The 18,259-nt window shown below is 36.0% G+C and overlaps 1 protein-coding gene across 4 annotated transcripts in view; it reads right to left on the bottom strand.

The window, feature by feature from the left end:
• The window catches only part of ATP2B1 (ATPase plasma membrane Ca2+ transporting 1), a 121,787-nt gene that overhangs the window by 20,002 nt on the left and 83,526 nt on the right, over positions 1 to 18,259 (bottom strand). For all 4 annotated transcript variants that reach the window (XM_032170872.2, XM_058424858.1, XM_032170876.2 and 1 more), the window contains 7 exons: positions 16,386 to 16,600; positions 13,758 to 14,000; positions 12,198 to 12,439; positions 9,003 to 9,240; positions 3,409 to 3,588; positions 2,623 to 2,710; positions 2,137 to 2,243 (listed from right to left, as the gene is read on the bottom strand). In XM_032170872.2, the coding sequence (XP_032026763.1) occupies positions 2,137 to 2,243; positions 2,623 to 2,710; positions 3,409 to 3,588; positions 9,003 to 9,240; positions 12,198 to 12,439; positions 13,758 to 14,000; positions 16,386 to 16,600 (1,313 nt within the window). The remainder of the gene's footprint in view (positions 1 to 2,136; positions 2,244 to 2,622; positions 2,711 to 3,408; positions 3,589 to 9,002; positions 9,241 to 12,197; positions 12,440 to 13,757; positions 14,001 to 16,385; positions 16,601 to 18,259) is intronic.

The raw sequence follows: 18,259 nt of genomic DNA on the forward strand, positions 1-18,259 counted from the left end.
CAAGAAAAAGTCTGCACATGTTCACTACAGATGCAACCATCCATATTTTTGTCCTGAATATTTTCGATCCACAGTTGGTTCATTCTGCAGATGCAGAATCCATAGATACAAAGGGCCAAATGTACAAGCAGAACACACACTTTATCTATAGATCAACAAATCAAGGAAGTATGCTGTAAAATGCTGTATCTGCCTGAAAAATAGGAGATACATTTAGAAAGAAATTATCAACTAAAAAAAAAAACTCTAAGACAATACGTTTGTCTTTAAGTTTTAACTGTACAAATGCAAAACCAAAGTAAATTCAAGCTTAAACAAGAGTAGTTTCAAGTCCAAGCTACCAAGCACTTACAGTTTCTCTATGTTTTTAAACTAAATTTATTATTTGAGACAGTCTCGCTCTGTCACCTAGGCTGGAGTGCAGTGGTGCCATCTTGGCTCACTGCAGCCTGCGCCTCCTGGGTTCAAGTGATTCTCATGCCTCAGCCTTCCAAGTAGCTGGGATTACAGGTGTGACCACCACACCCAGATAATTTTTGTATTTTTGTATTTTTTTTTTAAGTAGAGATGGGGTTTTGCCATGTTGGCCAGGCTGTTCTTGAACACCTGACCTTATGTGATCCACCCGCCTCAGCCTCCCAAAGTGCTGGGATTACAGGCATAAGCCATCATGGCCAGCCTGTTTTTGAACTAAATTTAGACTTTCGATGTTATCATTAAAAAAAAAAAAAAAAAAAAAAGTGGTACAACTGGGCCTAAAACCGTCAAGAGCTTAAAAAACACTAACGAATCAGCCATTGTATTGTGTATTTGATTATATTTACCTGTATTTATTTAAAGCCCACTGTATCTATCTTACATTCAAGTTTTGGGAAGAAAGCTTTTTTTATTTTAAAATTCATTTTACATAACTGCCTTTCTGGTCAGCTGTCAGAATGTAAATAGCACTAAGAATCCTGCTAAATGCTCAAGAGCAGCAGTGAGTGATCCTATGTTCCTAAAGGGAATGAGCCTGTTTGCCTAGAGCAAAAGGAAGAGCACTTAATTATTCCATAGACCTCTTCAGCTATGCTTCACATGTCTTCAGAAGCTCCTACCAATGCAGCTGCCAACCATTTAAATTTGGGATGGGGTAGGGCGGGGGATCTTTGGATTCACTGCTTTTGATTGAGGGAAATTTACCCATAATTTCCTTTCCTCATCTCTCTCACTCCTGTTGAAAGGCTGCCACCATGGTAGATCTTCTAAATTTCCATTTTAGCAGCAAAATATCAGGGGGACAAATTATGCAAATAAACATTTGTACACAAAAACAATCTCTCATCTGAAAACCTTAGGGCCAGATTGTGATTCAGAATTCAGTCTCTCATAGTTTGGAAAGATAATGAGACACATAACCTTATATCTCAATTTTCCCAAAAGAGCTTAGCACCCCATAAAAATCACATTAAAATCTCCACAATGGCTATGAATATTCACACTAAGTAGGACAAATAACAGCCTCACATCAGTTCAGAACAAATTTTGCAATCAAATGAGTCCGCTGCAAAATTTAGGTTAAAAATTTCAGTTTCCTGATAGTTCTGGATTTGAGAATTGTGATTATGAACCAGTTATTTCCAAAAACAAAAATGAAACTCAAAGAAAATAAAATACTTAAATTGAGGACTTTGGGGAAAACAAGTAGGTAGACATTTTTCAATCAAAAAACATTATATATAAAAGATGGTATTCAATTACTGTTTAAATAACTGAAGATTAACTGAGTAGATGAATGGAAGAGTTTCAATTATATTTTTAATTTAAATACACACAACTGTTCTAAGCCTGTGTCCTGTGTAAAGGGGTTATTAAAAGGTTCAGGTAAGTTGACAGACATTAAAAAATTAACAGAATACAAAGCCAACATACAATATTATTAAATTGTTCAAAAGAAACAATCTAGTCAGATTTCATGACATCAAATAAAGCTAATGCATAAACTAATTAGACTTCTAAACCAATTTAGGCTTATTAATTATCCCTCAAACTAATCTTGAGGGACAGTGTTTAAAATCCATAGTAATTCAGTCAACAAACAAACAAATCAACCAGTCAGTAAATTACATTTGGATATTTGAATGAGTAAATTCTTACCATTGCAAATCCAACATCTGCTTTCTTTAGTGCTGGGCCATCATTTGTACCATCACCAGTTACAGCTACAACCTGGCGTTGGTCTGAGACAGTGCTGTCAATTATACCTTAAATACAAGCAAATATTTGTGTTGTAAAAACATTACTCTTTAATAAGATGATTCTGAAGAATATCCTGACTAGTCGGTTTTATAGACTCAAGGTTAAAAATAAATAAACAAACATAAAAATGGAAATTGCTTAGATGTTGGGTGAGAACCTACTTCAGAAACTATGGGTATATTCAGAGCAATATCCTGTTTTAAACACTTAAGATAATCACTTAAGAACACAATTTACCTAAGGTATCAAAGGAAATGTATTTAGATTTTGTTAAAACAGATGATATCCATGACTCAATCTAATATTCAGTATCTATTACTATTTTGGGAAGCAGAGCACATTTCTGTATTAAGAAATTGTGAAATAACTGAAAAATCTACTTACCTTTAACTAGTGTATGCTTATCAGTAGGAGATGATCTTGCAAGTACTCGAAGCTTTGGCCAAATCTTGTCTATCCTCTCTTGCTCAATCTGTAAGTGTTTATCAAAGTTAAAATATGCCCATAGTTTCTTAAATCCTAATGAGCTATCTGGCATATTTATCGGTAGCTCTCAAAGTGTGGTCCACAGAACAATACTATCAGAAACTCCTGGGAACTTGTTAGAAACTCCTGGGAACTTGTTAGATCTTGGGCATGGACCCAGATCTATCTTAGTGAATACTGTGGGGCAGGCCCAGCAATCTGTGTTTTAATAATCTTGCTAGGTGACTCTGATGCATACTCAAGTTTAAAAGCCACTGTTTTTTATATATCATTATAAGACCAAATTTTAAAAATCCCCCCACTGCCTATGAAAATAGAACTTCCTTAATTTAGCATTAAGAAGTTCAGAGAGTTTGGGGTTCCCTAAAATATGCTCCATACCAGCCTTTCCAACCCATCTCCCATTACTCCCTTATACATATTGTACTTCTGAAATTGGCCTAGATTCACTGCTACTACTTTCATATAGCATTCATAGCAAGAAATGCTTACTCTCTTTAGTATCAATTTATTACTTCTCTCTTTTATCCCTTAGGACACTAGTATTTTGCTTCCTAAGGTATAGACTGCATTTATTTCATGCATGGTGCCTAACATAGTGCATATTCAATATGTGTTTGTTGAATTAAATTCCTAATATATTAAACATCTGTCAACCAAAAACAAAATATAATGAATCTTTACCTCTCCTTTTTCATTTCGTATTCTTCTGTTAAAATCTTTACCTTCTAGGCACAGAAAATCTTCCCCAGGATGTAAAATACCACATTTGGTAGCAATGGCCCGAGCAGTATTAATATTATCACCAGTAACCATCCGCACAGTAATTCCAGCCCTCTGACACTTTTTAATTGCATCTGGCACCTGGTTTACATTAAAAAAAAAAATTACAAAGTTAATTTGGTATTTTTAGAGGGAAAAATATTTCACTGCACACAACTGCATTACTTTATAGTCTCCCAAATGATGACAATGATACAATGACTTAATAATGATTGATTTCATTTCCAATACTCAACATTTCTTGCACTATTTTCAATAATCTCTTTCCAATTCCACTGCCAGACTTAGCTCAGGCTTCATTTTCAGCTGTCATCTACTAATTTGTTTGCAGTATTTATTTACAGAAGGCTTTTTAAAGCACCCTTTCCCCCGGCAACCATTAGGCAATCTTTTCTGGTTGGCTTTCTACCTTTCTGGTTTTACTACCCAGATTACACCAGAGTAAAATGTTGGTATTCTTCGTTTAGGGTTAAGGGTGGCTCACAATCCATATCTTTTAAGGTGTTACCTTACCTACTCCCATACCTTCAATTTCCATCTAATTCCATCATATTCTAATGACTTTAGAATCCACATCCTGCCCCTACCTCACCATAAAAGGATTCATAGTTCCGCCTGAAAAGTGGATATCGATGCAGGTGTCTAAAAGTGAAACCATGTTTCCTTTACCTATCTAGCAGAAACCTAAGAGTCACCTGTACCTCTTCTTTCAGCTCTCTTATCCTACATCCTTAGAAGCCAGTAAATCCTGTGGATTCTACCTCAAACTTGCCCTGCATCATGTCTCTGTTGCTTGTTGCCCAACCTACTGCAATGGCTTTTTAATTGGTACCCTGCCTTTAAGTTTGTTCCTCCTTTAAAACATATGATATACTTGGTAGAGTTTTTTATTTTATTTTTTAAACAGAAATACCCTTTCTTAAAATATATGCTGATTCCTCAGCTGTTATACACAAACCACAAAGTTCTCAGTATAACAGAATCACTGTTTGTGCCTGTGCTACTACAGTTCCTTTCACCTAGAAAATCTTTTCCTGCTTTTCTATAACCAGAAAATCCACATGGATCCTACTGGAGCAGGGGTTGCATATTAAAATGCCTGCAGGATCATGGAGGTAACATACATGAAGAAAATATGCTGAAAATGACAAACTCCCGAGACAAATGCCTAATGAAAGAGCTATTTAGCTCTAGCCTATTTCTGCCATGATGGAACGAGAGCCCAATGTTAACAGAACCTGTAACTGCAAAAGAAAGAAACACGGATTTGTGTGTAATCTCTTCATACTTAATGTTTCTAACTCCCCCGCCCAACAAAGATAACTTGACTGAAGGCTAACTTTGGACTGCAGCCTAGCTGTTTGTGAAGTCTATCCTAAATCCAGTGTAAATCTAAGTGTACCTAGACAAAACTGCACCTTCATCTTATACATACCTCTGTTACAGGTCATTAAGTCATACTATAGTTGTTTACCTGAATCTTCAATGAGCTTCTTGAAGATAGGACCTTTACCTTATCTTTGCATCACCAATACCTCGTATACCTTTTGTTCATTTAACAAATAAGCACCAGGCATGTAACTGGAGCTAAGTATTTACTGAACTGCTGAATTAAATATCTTTGGGATAATAGCAAGGTACATTTTCTAAGGGGTGCACATTCCAGACAAGGTACTTTTTTTTTTAAGATGGGTCTCACTCCATCACCCAGGATGAAGTGCAGGGGTACAATGTTGACTCACTGCAACCTCTGCCTCCCAGGCTCATGTGATCCTCCCACCTCAGCCTCCTGAGTAGCTGGGATCACAGGTACATGCCACCATGCACAGCTAATTTTTTGTATTTTTGGTAGAGATGGGGTTTCACCATGTTGCCCAGGCTGGTCTTGAACTCCTGAGCTCAGGCGATCCGTCTGCCTCAGCCTCCCAAAGTAATGGGATTATAGGTGTGAGCCACCATGCCCGACCCAGGGTACCATGTTTTAAAACATGTATGCAATGTAATTAATTGCAATTTAAATACATATTTATCTATAAGTTTTAAGATTTATATCATAGAAGTTATTTCCCTCTACCCAGTCAACTCTTAGTGATTCAAATCATTGGAGAGGGACATCATATGCATTTACTCAAACTAATATTTACTGAATGCCAGGCACTGAGCTTAGGTCCTAGTGCCAGAGTGATGAGCAAAAGGACAGGGCCTGCTTAAATTATTTTTTCAAAAAAATCAGTATTTGACACTAAAAACACTTGTCTGTTTTATAAATGTATATATCTCCTGTTATCTCATTTGAGATAAAATCTATCTTAAATTTTTATATCTAAGCAGTCCTTGATTAGGTAGTATCCCAGGATCATCTGGACAGGGAAACAATGAGTAAAAGGGAGAAATTGGTCTCAGGTTAAAACTACGTGGCAAATAATACATAAGAAAGGCACACTAACATTTATTAACTGCCTACTAATCATCAGATGCTTTCAGCTTAAAACTCACAAACTATTTCTACTATTAACATATAAGAAACTAAAGCAAGGCCAAGTACTTATACATATGTAATAAAAACTGGATTTGTTCTAGACATCTAATTATTCAAGAATCCCTCCACCAGAACTGCACTGTACAAAATAAACTCAGAGAAAGCTGTTTCATATTACATCGTCTCAATTTAGTATATAAATACCCATCTCATTTTGTGATACTGAAAAACAAGTGTCATTTACATGCTTTAAAAAAGATAAAACTCTCCATCAACTGCAATGCCAAGAGCATGATAATAGACTGATTTGTCTTCCAAAGAATGAAAAGTTGCAGATACCCTGATTTCATGTTAAAGTTTAAACCGTAAGTCAATATATAGAACTTTGAAAAGCCAGGCACAGTAGTGCATGCCTGTAATTACAGTTATTCAGGAGGCTGAGGTGGGAGGCTGCTTGAGGCCAGGAGTTTGAGGCTGCACTGCACCATGATCTCCTGCCTGTGAAAAGCCACTGTACTCCAGCCTGGGCAACACAGGAAGACTCCTTCCTTAAAAAAACAAAAACAAGACAAAATAAAAAAACAACCTTTGAATGATTCTCCTGTGACCACATGGCAAACATTACTCACCTGGCTATTTTATAAGCATTTGAAATTACAAAACCCCAAACCAAATTTATCTTAATCTCGCAACAGGCTGCTGTTTCTGGTTCTCTTATTACATTGGTAACCCTCTATCAGCTACCAAGTTATACAAGTTACAGACTGGTTCTCTAACTTGTATAGAGATAGTTAGCAACCACCTCCTTTATAAGACTTCTAATTGTGGCAACCTCTTAGTCATAAAAGCCTTCTTCCCTAGCTATACACTTTCTCTAAATATCTTGTTTCATCAGTGATTTCTTCAGACTAGCCCACTTTCAGGCTCTGAGGTCCAAATGCTTGACATACATTTGGATGTCTCAGATACCTCAATAATGTCAAAAACGGCATATCCAAACCCAACATATTACTTCCTACTGGTTCTATCCCCACTTACTTTGAAATCATTCCTTTCTTTCCATCTCCTATGCCACAACTGTAGGCCAAGCCATGATCATCTCTTGCCTGGGATCACTGTAATAATCTCATTAGCTTCCCTGCTTCTACTCTTCTTCATCTCTAATCCCTGTCTTACATGTACCCAAAATAGTATTTTTATAACATAAATCATGTCACTTCCCAGCCTGAATTTCAGAAAATTCAGAGCCCTCACAGCCCAGTAAGGCCAGAGATCATCTCGTCTCCCCTTTCTTCTTTACACTTATAGCCACACTGGCCTCTTTTCCACCTTTAAAATAGCTAAATACTTTTCTCACTTTCACTTGCATTTCTCGTTTTGTTTGGAATGCCCTTCTTGCAGCTATTTACATGGCAGACCCACTGTGAACCATCAGATTGCATCTCAAATGCCACATCCTCAGAAATTCTTAATGCAGTCTCTCTCCATTACTTTATTTCATTACACTGTGCATATCTTATATAGCCCTTTTGCACTTGTAATTGTCTTATTTAATATCATCCCCCCGATACGCCACCCTGCCACCCAGAATATCTTAAGGCCTATGAGAACAGGGACCAAGTCTTATTCCTCCCAGAATTCATTTTTCACTTGACACGGTGTCCATGTATCTATCATTCTACCTACTTAGCTGTCTTCTTCCTCTAGAATATAAATCTCAAGCCTATTCTGGTCACTGCAGTATTTCCAGTTCCTAGAAGAGTGCTACACATTAGGTTTTGAATCAATTAGCTGATAAAGTCACTGAACAAAAGTAGTTTTCTGTTAGTGCTTTTACTTATATTGCTTTTTTGCTCAGAATGTACCTAACTGCTCGCTCTCTTTCTTGGTTTGGATAATACTTCCTCCTTCTTTAAGAATCAGATCAGGTAATTAACCTCTAGGAGGTCTTACCTGACCCCTCCAGTGGTCAATAAAGCACAGTAGTCTTTTAGGCATATGTGTTTTAGACAAAGCTGGTACTTTAACACACTAGGTCTATGCTCTATACATTCTCCATTTTTAAAAATGTATTTTTACACATGTCTAACGCTCTATACATTTTTGATTTTTAAAAATCTGCCAAATAAGAGTAATAATATGCATACCTCATACAGGTAGACATTTAAAAAAATTACTTGTAAAACACGTGGCTTAAGTATATGGCACACAGTGAGAACTCAATAAAAAGATGCTATTAGGCTAGGTTGAGAACTCCTGTTCTCTGCTCATATAACATGCTCTGTATATACCCAGCAAGGTACTAATATCCTGGATTGCAATAATCATGTGTTTGGTTCATCCCACATAAGACAGTAACTCCTCTGAGGCCGGGGATCAGATCTCAAAACTCTTAAGTCTCTAGTACCTTAGGATAGTGCCTGGCATACAGTAGTTGTTCAACAAACTTAAAAAAGGCGAAAAACCAAACAGCAAAAAAAAAATTAAAGAGGGAAATCAGCCTAGAGCTGCACACCATCCAATATGACAACTACTAGCAAGATATTTTAATTTGAATTAAATAAAATTTAAAAATCCTGTCTTTCAGTTGCACTAGCCACTGAAAACTAGAAGTCAGTAGTCACACATGGCTAGTGGCTACTGTACTGAACAATATACAGAACATTTCTATTATCACAGAAAGCTCTACTAGACAATGCTAGTCTAGAGACTGTGAAAACAAATAATGGCACCTATTATTTAAGATAAATAATAACTGAAAATTCTGCCCACTGCAAGGCACTGTGCTAGGTTATGGTGCTATGAATACATAGGATCCCAAAGACAAGCTGTCTTTAAAAACCATAAAAGCTAGCATATGCACCGTAGGTACTATTATTTCATTTATCTTGGGCTCACACAGAAAAAAAAGAATCACAAACACCAAGAATTTTACTAGAAAACTGGTTACAATTAAGGCCTAGGTCCTCTATAGTTATGAGATTCTGCACATGCAGAACACAGAATGTTTCACCACCTCAGGTCTCACAGGATCTTCAATCCCCACAACAGCAATGCATGTAAGGCCGGTGACAATATCATTTTCATTATCCCACTCTGGTTCTGGTTCTCCTGCTGGAAAATCTCTGAATGCAAGACATATGGTTCTCAAGCCTTCTGATGCCATCGGTTCAATCACAGTTTTTACAATATCATCACGGTCCCTTGGTCTGAACACTTTTGCCTCACCATTAGCACTCAAGATTTTGAAACACCTAAAAGGAAATGTTGAATCCAAACATCAATAATTTAAAAAAATAATGGTTAATGCCATTTAAGTGAAGTGGCAGGCCTAGAAATCATGGGATCTGATATCTGGAATTTAGAGAATTACATATAATTCATTTTTATAGACTTCAATTCACTTTTCACCCTCCCCTTTACAAAACAGAACTAATATGTATGGTTCTCATTTGATAGTTCTCCATTTATCAGTTACTCTAGAACTTCTCTAAACCTTCTCTTTTGGAAATGCAGTGCTTTCAAACTTTCATAAAGAATCCCTGGGTGGCAAAGGAGAATAAACGATATACTTCACCATTTTGGTACAGAATCAGACATTAGTTTGAAATAACACCAAAATCACAAATGTTTTCTTCTTTTAAGGTAAAAAGCCAAGTGTAGTCAACCCCTTACCTGAGATGTTGTTTCATCACCTATATTGTTTTAACCATGAAAGAAAAAAAATAACTTATTGTTAAAATAAGCATTCTATCAGAATGGGAGTTAATGCCAAAATAGTTATTTTCAGTGACACTACCTTTTCTTTCATTACGTAATGAATAAAAATCATACTATATACCTATTTAAAGTTTGTTTTTCATAATGCCTCTCTATACTCCTCTCCCTTGATGATGCCATCTCTTCCTGCTTCTAGGGAGGTAATTCCCAAATCCCCATCTTCCGTTTTGTTTTTCAAAGCCTTCCATCGCTGCTGAAAAATTCTACCCAGATGTTTTATCAGTACCTAAACCTTAATGGATGAAAGACTGGAAGCCGCCTCTTCACTGCCCATGTAATGTGCATCAACATTACCCTAATCATTTTGATGTAAGTCTAAAATTTCACCTTAATACTTATTTTTCCTGATCATCTCTCTACTATTAACTCCTAAGTCCTATACATTTCTCCTCTGAACAGCCTCCTCAATGTGTCCACTCTTTTTTATTTCTCCTGCTACTACTTTCTTCTGGTTCTTACTTCAAGCTACAAAGCTACAGCTATTGTCATAGCAATAGCCTTTTAATTGGTATCTGTCTCTAGTTGATTGTTTTTTTTTTTCCCTCTAACCCACCTTGTTCCCTGATGCAAGAATTATCTTCAATTACAGCTTTGATGATTCTACCACTTGAAGAAAAAAATACTTCATTTGCGTTATCTGGCTTACTTCAATTTTAACTGCTCAGCCCAACATTTAAAAAGTCTCCACAACAAAATGCAAACATTACTGTGGGAACACTTGCTGTATGTTTACTGTCCACCAGGCTTCATGCTAGATAGTTGGTATGCATTATTTAAGTGCCACAGAGTTGGTGGTCATCACCCCCTTTCTCAGACGAGGAAAATGGAAGTAAGGGAAGAATCTGCCCCATATCCAGAAGCTAGTTAGTTGCAGAGAAAGAGTCAATGCCTGATCTGTTTTGATGAAAAAAAAAATTCTCTCCTAAACCATCTATCTACTACCCAGCAAGCCAGGGATGAAACCGATTTCTAACCTTTTCAAAGAAATCAGGTAACTGAGCGTACTGTGGCAAGAAGAAAGCTGTATATGGCCTGTGTGCCACAAAAGCCCATCACTATTCAGCTGAACTATACAACCAGATATCCCTCTCCCCAATATGACCTGCATATTCCCATCTCCTTTCCTCTGCTGTGGTTCCTCCACCTCGAAGTTATCATTTCATACCAAAATCTATCTTAAATGCCACATCCCTACAGTGTGATCTCTCACCCAAAAACTTTGTACCAATTTATTATATGCTGCCTTCAGTTATTTATTTATATATTTGTCTCTTAAACTAATTGTAAAGTGTTCATTAATACTGGCTTATAATCCACATGTAAGCAAATTAAAAGTATATTTTAAACATTTACTTTAATAAATATTATAATTTCAAATGAGTTCCAATTTTCCCAACTTGCTCTTAACCAGTATTTTTTTTTTTAACCAGTTCTCTACTTCTTTAATGGAATTAAAGAAACCAAAATAATTTCACCACCTTTAATAACAAATAAACATCAGGGGAATTATATGTGAACATGTAATAACAAAATTAAAGCTACTGGTCTGTACAAGGACAGTAAGAAAAATTAGTATTCAAAATGACAGGAGATATTTAAATATGATACTGCAGCAGCATAAATATGATAAATCTCATTTTGATATAAATGGGGAATTTCCAAGATCCAGCTTTTATGCTTTGCTATTCTAAAAATTACTTCATAATTCTCCAGTAACCACAATGAGCACTGAAGATCTAAACTTGAGGCCAGGTGCGATGACTCACGTCTGTAATCCCAGCACTTTCGGAGGCCGACACGGGCAGATTACTTGAGGTCAGGAGTTCAAGACCAGCCTGGCCAACATTGTGAAACCCTGACTCTACTAAAAATACAAAAATTAGCCAGGCGTGGTGGCAGGTGCCTGTAATCCCAGTTACTTGGGAGGCTGAGGCAGGAGAATCCCTTGAACCCAGGGGTGGAGGGTGAAGTGAGCTGAGATCGCCCCACTGCCCTCCAGCCTGGGTGATACAGGGAAACTCCATCTTAAACAAACAAACAAACAAAAAAACAAAAAAAAACCAAACCAAAAAAAAGACAGACATAAACTTGATTTTCTTCCCAGGAGGCTTTTCAAGATTCTACATATTAAATAACAAGTAAATCAACTTCTAAAAATAAACATCAAAGTATACTTCATTAAACATACCAGATTGAATGTAATGGGCTTATTTTCCCTATAGCAAAATACTAAGAAATTAAGAGAAGCTAGAGTGTGAAAATGGCAGAATAGCAGGGGCAAATATCTGGATACCATGAAATATGCTAAAAAGCTCTGAGGTCCTATCAAATGCCTGATGTTCACAAAAAGACAACAACAATAACAACACAGTAGATACTCCATAAAGCAACTATAGTCAGTAATTTATTCATCCAAGCATTTTACTCTTACTTTTTCAGAATTATCTCAGATGCACCCTTGCTGAATATTCGATAACTTCCATCTGAATTTTTCAGGACAGTACTCATGGACTTCCTAACAGAATTGAAGGTATAGACTTTGTACAGTGCTTCTTCTGGTATTTCATTTCTAACATCCTGATAATCCCGTTTTAAATCCAAAAGAAGTCCCAACAAGGCACATTCAGTTTTATTACCAACGTGACGAGGTAATCCACCCTCTTTCTCTGGTGGCTATAAGAGAAAAAGGTTTAGTAGCTAGTATCTCATTTCTCTATGAACATTTAATTTATAATGTAAAAAAGAATGCGACATTCTAAAATAAAATTACAGAGCAACTGTCTAATATCAACATTTTAAAGAAGGACATAGAAAAGTAAGGTAGAAAGCAGCCTGGGGTGAGAATGACATGAATTCTAATCTCAGTCCTGCCAGTTAGCTATGTGAAATTTGACAATTACCCAAGTGCTGTGGTCCTTGGCTTCAGCATCTGTAAAACAGGAGCACTTATGACCCCAAAATTAAGTGATATAAGATGTATAAAGTTTATAGTTGGTTCCTAATACAGAGTGGAACTTAATTTTAATTTCCTTTTCCTATTTTCACTTAACTTTTATACTAAATCATTCAAAATTAAATCTACTTCACCAATTTTTATGGCTTAAAAGTACATGCATTAAAATATTGTTCTCTTAAACGCAGTGAGAAGCTTCATTTCCTTCATAGTGCCTTCAGAAATACCACTTTACATAATTATCACAATGGTATTAAGGGCAGATGTGATCATCTTTACTCAGTAATTAAAGAAGGTAGCTCAGACTTTCAGCTAGTAAAAGGCAAAGCTAGATCTAGAACCAAGATCCCATAACTTTCCAATGCAATCATCCAATTCATGTATGTTTTCCCTAATGAACAGCTTGCAATATTATTTTTGTTAATGACTGTCATCCATAAATCACTAGAAGAGATTAAGTCAAACATAACATCGCATGCTTTCTGTTATAAATAAGATTTTTAAAACTTGTAAAGTTGAAAATTTTTTATTATATGGTAGCACAAGTCTAGAATTACTTTACTGCATTAGTTCTAAAAAGGTCTAAGGACCACCTTTTAGGTAGGAACTACTGAGAAACCAAACAGAGCACATGGCAACCATATATAAAACATGTTATTTTAAGTTGAAATTGGCTTCAAAATTTTCTCTAAGTTGAGAGCTGACCTCCTATAGTAAGACAGTTTGATCTTTCTCAAAAATGAGCTTAATAAGAATTTAAAATTAAATACATGCTCTGGTTATAAGGGTGGAGAGTTTCTGAACACAGGAAATTCAAAATATAGGAGAAAAACGTAAGTAAACAATGTTTATGTTGATCAGCAGACCTCACTCATAACACAAATTTAAAAACCATTATATAAATAAATATATGCCTTTTAAAAACAACACAGTTCAGTTTACATACAGTAATGGTGGGTCTGAAGACTTACATATAGTCTGATCATTATAGATTTAAAAATTAATTTTCATATATATAAATTATTTCAAAAACCTTACCAATATTTTTGATGTGTAAGCACAATTCACAGAAATTCCTGTTACAAGATAGGACAAAATATTTGGTGGAATAGCTTCTGGTTCAGGAACCTTTTTATAATGTTTTTCATTTATGTAAGCTTGAACGACTGTCATTCTGTTCATTGTCAAAGTTCCTGTTTTATCTGAACAAATAGCTGTAGCATTTCCCATGGTTTCACAAGCATCCAGATGCCTTACTAAGTTATTATCTTTCATCATTTTCTACAGTGACAAAAAAAAAAACTAGTTAAGCTGCATATAAAACCAATCACCTCATTACATTAAAATGATTATAAATTGTTTTAAAATTAGAACTAAAACTCCCAGCTTTCTATAAATACAATGTATAAAGTACCAATGTAATACTAAAAATTATTTTTAGCATATTTGACCTATTAAAATAAGCTAAACACAGTACTAGAGCTTTCTGGGGTTTCAATCATTTTATTGCTGCATAACATAATCTAGTAAATCAATTCAGGTACCTACATCCGTACACAAATAACACTGAATATATGTCTCCAACGGTTTTTGCAAAATGTCCTCACATTACAAGAGCAATGACAATCTGTACTGTTAAGTACAGTGGTACTTATAGTAGTGTAAGAGTATATTAAAGGATTAAGCCTCCTTATTAAGTGGAAAACAAAAGATTCTTACATCGGCGCCAAGGAAAAAATAGCCCTTAGCAGCTAAAATAAAGAGCTTGTGGGTATGTAGTTGATTTTTTTTTTATTATTAACTCTGATAGAGTTAACATATCAAAACTAGAATGAGTCATTTTTTAGCTATTCTATATGCTGGCAGACTTGGCATTTTCATCCTTAGCATCAAACTGTGTCTCACTTCTTTCTCTCAACAGAAAAGATCATTTCTAAAAAACCAACAGTTTTCACAGTAGTCTCACAGGGCATTTAAGTTAAAATACCTTATAATTAGTCCTCAGCACTTAATGTGGAATGGGTTAAAAACTATATGGAGTTATTTTACAAAGTGTTTTTTGTGATGACTAATATGCAAGATACTGCAAAAAAACTGGTTCCTTGAAAAAATATGTGAAAAAGGGATGTGTATTTCCTAAATTACTTGTGATTTACATATTAAAGATTAGAAAAATGAAGTTCTGCAGTAAAGAAACCATGTTCAGTTTTGTGAAACACTAACAGAGAATCCATAAAGACTATACCTGTGTGAAAAGAACAGTAATTGGTAACATTAGAGCTAGATAAACATCTAATAAAGGCTTAAAAAAGTAGTTAACTTGTTCTTATTAATTTTCCGTTCAAAAAACATAAGTCAATCCTACCAGTATCTTTCTAATCAATTGAAAAATTAGTATCATTAATGACTACTCAAAATGAACTAATGACAGTTCGGTAAAATGACTGTTCTATGTGTCAAAAACTTGTATTTACCCCAAATATTTTAAATTACTTTAAAATATCAAAAAAGGACAAATAGATGATTATACTGTATCTTATCACTTCAATACATTTACCAATTTATTTTTGAAACGAAAGTTGTTAAATGCCTGAAAAGAAAATAAACTCAAACAGTAAGCAAAAAACATTCTTATCAAGACAGGTCTAATAATGAAGAATGCAAAGGTAGAAACGATGACTAATTAATTAATATTGCTCACTGTCAGCAGTGTTTCTTAAAGAGAACTAGTAATTAACATTTGAAAATTTACAAAAGCAGCATTCTTCGTTTGGTTATAATTTTTTACCTGCAAGATCATTTTGAAAAAAAAACAAAAAAAGTTCAAAACTGTCCAAGCTACACCTTTTTTTTTTAAATCCAATCCACCTTTTCCGTAAGACAGAAAATTGATAAAAATAAATTAATAATCTTCAAAAGGATTATTACTTTAAGGTAAACAGCAGTAAGCAAAGCCATCAAAGCTCATTTCTTAGCATTCTACTTGGAAAACAAGAAGGACTGAGCTACTGTAAATCAAGTGGTCAGAGGAAGGTGACATTTGAAGAGACCTGAATAAAGAAAGACAGCAGGTTACTCAAAGGAAGGAACAAGTGGGCCCTGAAGTAAGAATACAGTTGAGATGTTTGAAAATCATCAGGAAGGCTGGTGAGGCTGGGCCAGAAGAGAAGGGAATTGAGCACTGAGAGGTAAGCAAAGGCCAGATTGGCAGGGCCCCGCAGGCCATGGTAAGGAGTTTGCATTTTACTCTAATTGTCATGAGAACTGACTGAAAGGTTTCACACATAGAAATCATAATTTTTAACTTTTTTTTAATTTTTAGAAACATTAGCCTAACACGCTCACCTTAATTTTACAGATGGAAAAGAGGAGGTGACGTGACTTGGCAATACAACTATCACGTAGAGAAAATCATGCTAGAACTTTGCCCAGCAGAGTCGTGCTTAGTATTGTGTCAAGGCTGACCTATGTGGAATGCACAGGTCTCCTACAGAGATATTCAACTGGTGGGAGGTACAGGGCATCAATGACAACATTTCTAGAGAAAATAGTGTATTTATGAAAGTCCCCACTTTCAGAAGCAGAAAAGGAGTAACTAGATGGGCATTTTCTATACCAGCTAAGGCTTTAAACATAACAACGTCTACTGAACTATTTTCTACTTACTTTGACTGAATAAGCCAGTGAGATCGTAACTGCAAGTGGAAGACCTTCTGGCACTGCGACCACTAAAACTGTAACTCCAATAATGAAGAACTTCACAAAGTATTGTATATAAATTGGTGTGCACTCAGCAAGCCATGGTCTTTTCTGAACCCAGAAGGTGTCAATGACAAAATATAATACTAGAATGATAACTGTGATGGCAGACATCAACAGACCTTTCAGAATAGAAATGAAAGAAAAATGTGATTATTAAATTTCCAGACACTACCACTGCCAGATATATATTAAACACTGTAAAGAGTTATAACTTGCTTGACAGTATTGAATTCCTCTGAGAAATTACTTCTTTCTTGCACCTAACTTATAACTTGACATTGTCAGATTTAATTTTTTGCTTCCAAGTACAGTCTTGTCCCCAGGAGAACTGAGAGAAAAACACTTAGGATTCTTTCTTAGACTTAATTATATCTTTGGCCTTGTACTGAAACTAAGACAAAATAATACACAATGATAAGGAAGTATCCAAAGCTTAGAATAAACTGGTGCTTTACATGTTCAAGAGGCAAGCTCCCTAATGCTTAAAGAGAAACTGGTCTGATCAATGGGGAGACCTAGAATTAAATACTCAACCTATGTTTTAAAAGAATAACATTATAATAAATAAAATTATATAACACGAAGTATTATTTCTTCAATTTGTTTGCTCTATCCTTCTGCTTCATTAACTTAGTAAACCAAGAGTTAACCATGTATCTTGTGGGATACTCTGCTCTTTGACATGTGTATTAAAAATAGGGCAGCTGGCTGGGCACAGTGGCTCACGCCTGTAATCCCGGCACTTTGGGAAGTCGAGGTGGGTGGATCACCTGAGGTCAGGAATTCAAGACCAGCCGGACAAACATGGTGTAATCCCATCTCTACTAAAAATACAAAAATTAGCTGGGCATGGTGGTGCGTGCCTGTAATACCAGCTACTCAGGCTGAGGCAGGAGAACTGCCTGAATCCAGGAGGCAGAGGTTGCAGTGAGCCGAGATTGCACCACTGCACTCCAGCCTGGGTGACAGAGCAAGACTCTGTCTCCCACTCCCAACCACCCCCTCCAAAAAAAAAGAGGCAGCTGGGCGCAGTGGCTCACGCCTGTAATCCCAGCACTTTGGGAAACTGAGGTGGGAGGATCACTTGAGCCTAGGCATTTGAGACCAGCCTGGCCAACACGGTGAAACCCTGTTTCTACTAAAAATACAAAAATTAGCTGGGTGTAGTGGTGTGCATCTGTAGTCCCAGCTACTTAGGGGGCGGAGGCAGGAGGATAACCTGAGCCTTGGGATGTCAAGGGTTCAGTGAGTTGTGATCATGCCACTGTATTCCAGCCTGGGTGACAGAGTAAGACCCTGTCTCAAAAAAAAAAAAAAAAAGAAAAAAAAAGGTGTAAGTCCACATATCTGGTTCTAACATCCCAATCTAATGTCTACTAAGTGGATTTACCACCTCAAATCCACCTTTTCCCCCAACACTACATGAGTCAGTATTACCACTTGGCTACATATTACAAAGAGCAAATATTTGCTATTAGATAATAAGTGTACTGAAGACAGAAGCAAAAACGTCACTTTTCCCATCATACTCCTAGAGAGCAGTAAAATGATGCAATTTAAGCAATTTTAATAATATATGCTTATTTATCCACACAGTGTTTTTCCAAAAAGATGCTACTGCTGGAGGTCATGCTGTTTCTAACCTCAGAGCTCTGCTTTTTCCCTTAAAGAATGGCTGTATTAACAGGTATTTTCTAGTGATGGCAATAATACAGTAACTTCAGCTGCACTACAATGACTCCATTCAGGGCAGAACTTTAACATTAGAGACATAACTA

This window comes from Hylobates moloch, unplaced genomic scaffold, assembly GCF_009828535.3.
Source record: "Hylobates moloch isolate HMO894 unplaced genomic scaffold, HMol_V3 SCAFFOLD_12, whole genome shotgun sequence".
Lineage (NCBI taxonomy): Eukaryota > Metazoa > Chordata > Mammalia > Primates > Hylobatidae > Hylobates > Hylobates moloch.